Here is a 9,602-nt window from a genome sequence, read left to right as displayed (position 1 = left end):
TTAACTATATTTTTATTCAATATCATATCAATTACAAAATCAAAAAATATGAATTTTCTCTTTTTCTTTTAAATTGATTAGAACACATTTAAATACTTATTGCAATTGTTTAATTAAACATTTATTATACAGTACTCTAAATATATACAAAAGTATACACTGAATTGAAAAAAAAATAAAAACTAATGTATATTTTTCTCTATTGCAAAATAACCCTTTATAGGGTTGAGTTTGCCTAAATAAAAAAAAAAAAAAAAGTATATGACATTATTATACAGTGCTGTTTAATATCATAGTCTATACACAGACAGCATAAAATTTACATGGTGATGAAATTCAGGTACATACATAAAATACAATACAGGACGGAGAAAGCATTTTTATGATAAATATGGACATCAAGAGTACTGTCAGTATTTACTGTTATTTACTGGAAGATTTTTGCAATTAGTATAGTACTTTATAAAGTAAATTTATGAAACTATACATAATACATTGTTATCAAGATCATTGTATATAATAAAAATCAGATCTTTCTGTAATTACTTTTTGCATATTAAAATTTCCATCATAAAATTGTTGTAGCTGAATACAAAATAATTGGAAAAAAGATATAAAAGTTTTTTAAAAACTTTGAAAAGAAGATGTATAGATATCGGATTTTTACAATATTTTCTTTCTTATTGTTATTGTCTTTTTTTCTTTTTCAAAACTTATATTCCATTCATAGACCTTAATCCTAATTTTAATATCATTGTAAAAAATATAGAATATTAGAATTTGGCTCCGTCAGAATGACTCAGACTTAGCGTATTAATAACGATTCAACAATAATTGCTTTTTGAAGTATCAAAATATAAAATAATAGAAAATTCTTAAGAAAATAATAATAATAATATAATTTTGTTACATTAAGTTATGTTATGAAACATGAATGCATTATTTTGATTTTTTTTAACTTTTAAATATATAGATACAAAACAAATTGGAAATAACTGCTTTGCTAACAGAAATGGCAATGTCTACAACAACACATTCAAATTAACTTTTTGGTATACATTTGGATTCTTTTTGAATTGCTCAGTAATGTATTCAAAATTGAACAAATATCACTTACACTTCAAAGTGCAATATTGAGTCACATGAAAATCATTTCTAATCTAATTAAAATCATCTAATTATAACATTAGACAAGTCAGCATGAAAAACCAAGATTTAAAAATAAATTCGTTCTATGTGTTGGCAGTGGTAGTATCAGTATTTTGTTGAGTAGGAAATAAAGAATCATAAGTTGGTGGTAAATCTTTGTCTTGAGATGTTGGAACAGCCACTTCTAACATAGGTACTGAAGATACTAATGGCGGGTTTGGTGTGCTTTGTTGATTTGGTTCCATTGGCATTCCAGCATTGTTACTACTGATAGAAGATGAAGGTCTTGTACAATCAGATGACCAACAAAGCTTTTTGTGTTTTCGACATATCCATATGCATAGAACAAATATTATGAAACATAAAATTATTGTTGTCACTGCACTAACAGTCACTTTTGTTCCTGTTTCATCACTAACTATTCTTGTTTCATCAGGATAAGTGCATTTAGTTTCATCAGAACACATTCCACTGACACAGTTTCTAAAATGGTCACAATTGTATTCATCATTGATACAGAAGCTCTTGAAATGTGCATGTTTAAACCAATGGAAGCCTGTAGATTTTGAAGCATTGCAATCTGAAATTGTAAGATTAATGAGTAATTGCTTTATTTATGATAACTGTATTCTATAATTTCTATATTTAAACTTTGTAAACCTCTAAATGGAGTATATGTTATCAGTAAATCAAGTATTTCCCCTGATTTTATTGGTTGTTTTGAAATGAATATTTCTGTTGTTATTTTTCCAGCAGTAGAACTAATTTCAAAACTCTGTTTAAAATTCTCGTTAGAATCTTCTTCAATACTTTGAGCAACATATTCATAATCTTTTGCATTCATATTTGGAAAGTATCGTTCTACACCTTTAAAAATGTACAATTTACCACAATACTTTTCTGAAATGTGCGGTTCCTTCTCGTCAAGATTTTCAGCCTGAAACTGGAATTTCAAAAAAAAAAATACTATTAATTAAAAATATTAAAGACGACTTGTACTAAAAACTAATAGAATAATAAAAGAAAAACAGTGTCATGTAGTGGACTTCACACGCTCTTTCTTCTGTGTTTCTGTTATTTATTACATTATTTGAACCTTTTATATGTCAACTTGGAGATCGTAATAGGTACAAATAAGTCATGCTTTTTAAAATAGACTATATACATCAATATTTGTTGATGAATATAAATAGGACGTACAGTCATTTTTTCATAAAAACCAATGATCTCTTACTTATTTTAAGATATATCGGAAAAATTATTCAAAAGCTTAATTAAACCTTTGATTAATGAATTTTACTGAGCTATGATACTATTATATAATACTAAACTTTACATACTCAACAGTAATAATTATCAATCCAATCTTATATTAGTATAAGTAATACGTTTACTATCTTGCGCTTTTTGTTACCTCGTTAAAAACACCTGTAAATATTCTGCTAATTTAACGGGTTTAATATTCTCACAATTAGTTTCTGTTGCTTGCATACTTCTTAATTTACAATTTACTAAAGATAAAAATATATTTTTCTCTATTTTATTCTATGCATTTTTTCTCTAATTCTATCAAATTTTATCAGGACATTTTAATTTCAGTACCATAGGGGGTTATAAAATTAATGAATTGTACTGATCATTTCAGAACTTAAAGTCTTATATTATCAAAACGATTCATCAATACGGCATATTTCCATTCTTGCAGATTATTATCTAGGTTAATTATTCATAAATTGAAGTTACTGCTGGAATATAAATCTCACATTCCTAGATATATAATAAAAATATTTTAAAGTATATAAAAATTCAAAATTTCGCGCTTTTTTTAGCATCAACCAGTCACAACGTTGGATATCGGCGACTCATCTTGTTTTTATTTAAGATTTTAGCATCAACCAGTCACAACGCTGGATATCGGCGACTCATCTTGTTTTTATTTAAGAAAATAGGAGATAGGACATTTGTAAAAACGAAAATCGTTCAAGTACATACCTGAACATAATCTAAACATCCTGTTCCGTTACGCCTAAGAGACATCCTTTGTATCACAGCAAATAGTCCCATTTCTTTGGCTGATCTTATTTTGAATCTGCAAATTTTATTGTAGTTAACTAGCCATGTAGTAAAGGTGTGTGATGGTTTTACTATTATGGCAGAATCTTTATTCTTTTTGAGATTATCCACATTTTGAATATTATGTGCCACAGGATTGCAAATAGCTTCGTTATCTAAGCCATCTGTAGCGTAAAAACAATAGACAACAAAAATGAATTAATAAACATAACCAACAACACTTGCCTTAACACAACCAAAATGGAATTAATAAAAAATTAATTTTAATTTCATTAATGGAAGTAGCACTGTTTCGGTCACTTCAACTTACATTCGATATATTTTGTTTTGAAAGGTTGGAGTGCAGCAACGAAACCACCGAAAGCAAGTAGTAGATAAATGAAGCTCTTAGTGAAACACACAGCCATTTTGAATTAACTGTCATAAAGCCCATGTAGACTGGTAGAAAGAGTTGCCTCTCCTCACTCCTCACCTGCTTAGAAGATACCACCAAGGACAGGGAATTTACGTGAATCAGCTTTTTGATTTCTTGGTATTAGCGCGCAAACAGTCTTGTCAAAGTCAAAAAACACTCACACGCCTGATCAAAACAATACAGCTGATGCTGCGCCACCTACGATTTTAATAAAAGTTTACAGGTAGTAGTATACCGTGATTTTGCAATCACAAAAGAGAGAGAGAGAGAGAGAGTGACAAAGAAGGGGACGGTATATATAAGATTGCAGGTATGACGACGGTGACTAAGGCGGTGTTATAAATTTTATCTCTATGTGTTTCTCCGTTACGTCTGATTCATCTAGACTCGTTACTACAGAATGGATGATGCTACCAAGGATAAAAAAATCATCGAGGTCGACTTTGGCGAAGTTGCAGTTGGCGTTACCAAAATTAAATCAATCAAAATCGTTAATAACAGCAACGTAAATTGCGGAATTGTGACTTTAAAACACGTGACTTTCTCCCTTGAAAGTGTATTATATTTTATTTGTAGAATGAACAAACGTACGTTGTTCAACGAGACTTCATGAGTAATCCATTAGACCAAGTGTTCAATGCGATTGATTATACCTGGTCGTTAATGCCATGCGAATCTTACATGTGTGATATTAGTTATCGGCCGATTTTACCGAGCTACAAGTACACCGATTATTTTTTTATCATAGACACTTATAATTGCTGCTACAAAGTTATCGTTCGTGGATCTTCTGCTGGTAAAAATATTTATTCCTCAAGAAAAGAAATTTGAATTTAAAAATCGAATTACGTTGTTTTTTTGATGACTTTAGCCGTGAATGTCGTAAGTTCCTGCACGAGACTGATCATAACTTCCGATAAAAATTGCTCGGCTACAAAGTGTATCAAACTTATCAACCATGCGAAAATACCGGCAATGTTTACGTTTGACGTTGACGTTAATCAGTGCCCTTTTAAAATCAACGAATTGAGTGGTATTATCAAACCATTATCGGACAAAATAATTGAGATATCGTTTCACTCCGTCGCTAATGGGATTTACAAATATTATATGCCTTGTCTTATCTTGCACCAAGTAAAATATTAAATTCACTTCTAGATTTGTTATTTTTAGCACTCAACTAAATGTTTGTTCGTTTATTTAGGATCCAATTATTTTTGAACTTTACGGACTGTGCGATTTGAGTCAGCACGAGATACGCAACATTTTTTCAATCGTTGAGAAAATTCCAGAATTAGATCGAGCAAGAAGCTTTATAAATTATATGAATGATACTACGACCATTGTTAAAGATGAGCCACCAACTGTATCGTTATCTTGGAGTTTTGTTGACTTTGGAGAAGCTAAAGCCGGACCAAATAATTTCGCGAAGAGAGCTCCACAAACTGTTTGTTTGACTAATAATAGCAGATTTGACGTTCTTGTTTTATGGGAAAAAGGTTGTTTACCCAGTTAATCAACTAATTGGAAACTAATTGCCTTGAATTATTTTAGACAAATCAGGCATATTTAATATTCAACCACAAGAAGCTAAAGTCAGTGAAAATAAATCAGTTATTTTCGAAGTTCGTTTCGATCCCACGGATCAATGTAAATTCTATTGCCGAGAATTATTGGCCCGAATCTTTAGAATACCTTGTTGCACAATCAATTCTCAGATATCCGACAATTTACTTTCGGAAATCGTCCCAGACTTCACCTCGATTCGATTGATGGGTGAATGAGAAAAATAAATATTGAACAATGCCGATCATTCATATTTATTCGAAAAAAATTTCCAGGACATTCTTATGACCACGGTTTGAATGACTGGATACCACAGTACGAGATTCCGGAAACAATGACAATGCCACCCTGTGTGCCGGCACTGCCCGTTTACAGCACTTTTATTATGAGAAACTTTGGCCAGCAACCTCTTATGTTCCACTTCATTCCACCGAAAACTACTCATTTTAGTATAAAGCCTATGATGGGACTCATCACGCGGTAAGATTTTACCTGTGGATGATTTGTTTTTCAGGCGGATTTTCCTTTTCGCGTGTTACTGAATATTAATTTTCATCTTTCAAATAAATTTTTCTATATGGCAATGACATTCGTGACCGTCGAAATCCTTGTTGATTATTTGCTTAGCTTTTGATAAGCGGTGTGATGTCAAGTGCAAGGCTTTCGTAAAGAGCAAGACTGCTAATTACTTGACTCTTCTATCCGAGAAAATTGAATAATATCTTAACGACTTAATTCAATTGATTAAACATCGCAAAAGATCTCACCTTAAAAACTCATAACTACCCTCACAGTAAGCAGGAGTACCAAGTTATCGTCGTGGAATTGTTCCCCGAGGCATGCGCTGACCCCGCATACGTGGAACGATGGGCTATTCGTTTGAACGGCAACTCAAAAAATGAAATCTATTTAGATCTGCAAGGTTTCGCAGAGCAAGGGATTTTGGTATTCGGCGATGAAAACTTTGTGACTTTCGATCCGGTGCATTTTGGTTGTAAGCAGACGCGAGCTGTTTCTGTGCGCAATCTTAGCCGGCACCTCGTCAGGTAGGCATATCCCGATGATAAGATAAGTTAACAAACGTGTGCGTATTGCCTATTTTGTTCTCAGCAAACAATGACGTTGGACTCTATTTAATTATTATTTTTAGATTTGAATATTTTACTGACTTGCCGAAAGAGTTGCTTATCTCACCGATGATGGGAATCGTTTATCCAAACGAAACAGTTTTTCACAACTGGACTTTTATGCCTAATCAATTGAAATTCTACGAGTTCGACGTGTCTTGCCACACGACTACTAACGTCGGTAACAGACGCTGCATTACGCAAATAGAAACTTCTGCTAGCTGTACAGAAGGCTCTCTTATGGTACGACGCCAATCTTTTGCTTATCTACCAGTGATTCCGGCATATCGTCATGCTTTCGCAGAAGATTTTAATGAAAAATCATTGATGGTTCGTAGGCCATGCCTGAAGAATTGAATCTCGGAATGAGAATCTACAAAGAAAATTGCGAAATAGATTTTCGTATTTTCAACTTCAGTCCCGTTAAAATTCATTATCAATTGATCTGTCGTCCATTGAAAAGTCTCGATATGATGGAAAGTCCCGAGAAAGATTTGAAAATATTACCGAGTCACGGTAACATTGCCCCTGGAAAAGCAGAGGGAATTAAAGTTGTTTTGAATCCCAAGTGCGTAGGCTTATACGAGTTAACTATCGATTATTTGATGATATCAAACGCATCAGATGATGTTATATTACCTTTAGCTGATTCTAAAAGCCTATGTCGCCTAACTTGTATGTGTTATTTACCGCAACTGAAGGTACATACGATTGCATTCTTTTGCGATTACACACGTATATTTATTTTCTTGTTGATTGTTTTTTCTTATGCAGGTAAAGGATTTATTATATCGAGTTGACGCTAACGTCGGAATCAGTAAGATTTCCCTTTGGAAATCTTTGTGCATAGACGGGTAAGGATGATGTTTAATCGAGATTTTTAAAATATCATATTTGTAACGCACTTGATGCAACAGTTTGAATTCAGCTTTGAAAGAATCACAACCGAACGTGGAGAGTTTGATTTATATGAAGGTCCCACCTATTGGTCCAGACGAAACGCTGACTGTGAAACTTTTGCTGATCAATTTGAGCCCAACTGATATCTTATGGAATTTGAAGAAAAAGAAAACATGCTTCTGCAATGAGTCAACAGCCAAAACGCGACCTATTGTCACGAGGAATTCGAAAAGTCATTGCACCAATTGCGTTGACGATCCATCGATAGAAATCTACCCTAATCAAATGAAATTACCGGTACGATTTTTACATAATTATGTAGCGAAACATGTATCATTTGAATCATTTCAATTTCAGGCTGGTGAAACATGTATTTTAACGATAAATATCAAAAGCTGCCCACAGCATCCTTCGGGAGTTTATTGGAATTTACATATTGGCAATGAAAGGATCATCACTTTAAATATAAATTTTGAATGTTCTTTTATTTTGCCAAGTCCTTATTTAAATTTTAAGACTGTTGACATCAAGGAATTGCCTACAATGTGCTATCAGGTTTAACAACTTTATTTGATTTTTTCTGTCTAATGCTTCTGTCTAAAATTTTTTAATAAAACATACTTATAGACGATCTGTTTGCATAACAACTCGGAGAATGAAGTTTCTTACGTAATAAAAACTAAAGCTCTTAATTATCTTAACAAAAGGAATTACGCAATTATTTTTACCTGCTTGAATCCAGAAGGCACGATTCAAGGCTGGGAACGGAAGCCAGTATTGTTTGGTTTCTGCCCGAATAAATTTGGCAAATTTGAAGTTAGTTCGCATGTTCAGTACACGAAGATCATCTTATATTCGATATTACAATGAATTTCTATTTCTTTAATTTAAACAGACAATGTTGCCGATACAATTAGGCGACAAGCAATCGACAGTAAAACTACAAGGCGAGTGCACGTGTACTTTAAACAGGAATAACGAGCATGAAACGTGTCCTCAATCTGACGTCTTTAAGGCGTCCGATATAATTGCATATTTTAGTAGCGATTATCTCAGTCTACCGCCTATATCAATGCACAGCAAAATAAATCGAATAATTATGTTACACAATCATCATCGTTACCATGTCTTTAGCTATGAATGGAAAACGTAAGTCGTAAAATTTTTTTGCTGTTTTAAAATCTTGGACTTTACTTAAAAGACTTAATATTCTTCAAGTTGTGAAATAGCAAAAGTCATTAAAGTTAAGATAGAACCAACGTCCGGCCTGATACAGCCGCAAAGCATTCTAACATTCGTGATTCAAGTCTGGGCTTATTCTTACGAATGTCATTTAGAGGTTGATGTGCATTGTCATTTTGTTGATGTGACTGAAAAAAATTTGGCGAAAAGGAAACAAAGAGAACAAGAATGTCTTTTGAAAGGCATGGATGGCAAATTTATGATAAACGAAAAAGGCCTTAGTTATCCGGTTAATTTAGTTTTCTATTTCAAGTTTTTGTAAATTGAGTTGGCTTTCTAACTGAACTTTATTTGATTATTAATAGAGAATGCCTGTTTTTGATCCTATAAAAAAGCCTTCAACCTTTTGGAAAGCTCTAACTCTCAAGATAGACATTCACAATTTTTACGATGTCAACGGAAACGTTAACGTTGAGCAACAATTAAAATCTACTCCGGCTATTGAAGAGACTAATTGTGACTGCATGCCAAATAAGAAATTACCACCAGATATTGTTCATATGTCTGCTTCGATAATTGAAAATGTCGTGTGGTAAAGAAAACTTCCGAACTTTGCACTTTTTCAGCACCGAAATATATATAATCTAAATTTTTCCAATAGGGAAATCATTAATAACCGATGCTTCTTCAAACTGATCGAAGAATATTTAATGAAAACGCATAAACTAAAGTATTCTAATTTGCCAACTTATTTTGAAAATAGAAATGAAAATTATTTGCAGCCTAAACGATTAAATTGGGTTCCTTCAAAGAAGCTTACGAGTGATATATTGCGAAATGTAAGTCAAATCATTCACTATGAAAAAGGTATGTTGGATAAATAGTTGATCATGCTGAAATCATTTATAGATGATATGCATGATTACTCACGAAGAATTCCAATTTGACACTTCACACTTTTCGCATCCACCTGATATCAAACAAATTTCGTATACATGAAAATTTGCATGGGAGCTTTTTACAAGAAACACCAAAAATAATTTAGTAGAGTATAAATAAAAATTTTGATTTCATTAAAAATTATTTTATAATAAAAATTATATTATTAAAATGCCAATATATCAAAAAATGAACTCATTAATAAAAAATATTACTCGCGATGTACTTTATTAAGCTCGTGACAAGATGTT

The 9,602-nt window shown here is 32.3% G+C and overlaps 2 protein-coding genes across 3 annotated transcripts; one reads left to right on the top strand and one right to left on the bottom strand.

Annotated features, from left to right (window-relative positions):
* Nucleotide 1: 1 nt before the first annotated feature.
* On the bottom strand, nucleotides 2–6,484 carry LOC131675657 (uncharacterized). 2 transcript variants are annotated; one of them, XM_058954704.1, is made up of 5 exons: nucleotides 6,373–6,484; nucleotides 3,533–3,835; nucleotides 3,142–3,386; nucleotides 1,810–2,092; nucleotides 2–1,729 (listed from the first exon to the last, which is right to left on the bottom strand). In XM_058954704.1, the coding sequence occupies exons 2-5, from the start codon at nucleotides 3,627–3,629 to the stop codon at nucleotides 1,233–1,235; spliced, it is 1,122 nt and encodes a 373-aa protein (XP_058810687.1). In that variant the 5' UTR covers nucleotides 3,630–3,835; nucleotides 6,373–6,484; the 3' UTR covers nucleotides 2–1,232. The 2 variants fall into 2 exon arrangements, with proteins under 2 accessions (XP_058810687.1, XP_058810688.1); XM_058954705.1 differs by lacking the exon at nucleotides 6,373–6,484 and adding an exon at nucleotides 5,971–6,093.
* On the top strand, nucleotides 3,986–9,573 carry LOC131662858 (cilia- and flagella-associated protein 65-like). Its single transcript, XM_058932826.1, has 18 exons — nucleotides 3,986–4,142; nucleotides 4,214–4,433; nucleotides 4,509–4,771; nucleotides 4,842–5,136; nucleotides 5,192–5,413; nucleotides 5,479–5,683; nucleotides 5,998–6,249; nucleotides 6,354–6,573; nucleotides 6,669–7,031; nucleotides 7,105–7,184; nucleotides 7,248–7,527; nucleotides 7,588–7,785; nucleotides 7,858–8,046; nucleotides 8,126–8,379; nucleotides 8,449–8,701; nucleotides 8,778–9,004; nucleotides 9,074–9,251; nucleotides 9,322–9,573. The coding sequence occupies exons 1-18, from the start codon at nucleotides 4,038–4,040 to the stop codon at nucleotides 9,409–9,411; spliced, it is 3,894 nt and encodes a 1,297-aa protein (XP_058788809.1). The 5' UTR covers nucleotides 3,986–4,037; the 3' UTR covers nucleotides 9,412–9,573.
* The last annotated feature ends 29 nt before the right edge of the window (nucleotides 9,574–9,602 follow it).

This window comes from Phymastichus coffea, unplaced genomic scaffold (genome assembly GCF_024137745.1).
Source record: "Phymastichus coffea isolate CEN01 unplaced genomic scaffold, Cenicafe_Pcof_1.1 PCOF00028, whole genome shotgun sequence".
NCBI classification, from domain to species: domain Eukaryota; kingdom Metazoa; phylum Arthropoda; class Insecta; order Hymenoptera; family Eulophidae; genus Phymastichus; species Phymastichus coffea.
This window is presented reverse-complemented; position numbering and strand designations above follow the sequence as displayed.

Bases quoted from the DNA above. Each gene is read 5' to 3' on its own strand.
- LOC131675657 (XM_058954704.1), bottom strand. From the start codon at position 3,629: ATGGCTGTGTGTTTCACTAAGAGCTTCATTTATCTACTACTTGCTTTC. The intron at 3,387-3,532 runs GTAAGTTGAAGT...TTTACGCTACAG, and splicing joins CAAAACAAAATATATCGAAT to ATGGCTTAGATAACGAAGCT. The intron at 1,730-1,809 runs GTTTACAAAGTT...TTACAATTTCAG, and splicing joins AACATATACTCCATTTAGAG to ATTGCAATGCTTCAAAATCT.
- LOC131662858 (XM_058932826.1), top strand. From the start codon at position 4,038: ATGGATGATGCTACCAAGGATAAAAAAATCATCGAGGTCGACTTTGGC. The intron at 4,434-4,508 runs GTAAAAATATTT...TGATGACTTTAG, and splicing joins CGTTCGTGGATCTTCTGCTG to CCGTGAATGTCGTAAGTTCC. The intron at 8,380-8,448 runs GTAAGTCGTAAA...ATATTCTTCAAG, and splicing joins TTTAGCTATGAATGGAAAAC to TTGTGAAATAGCAAAAGTCA.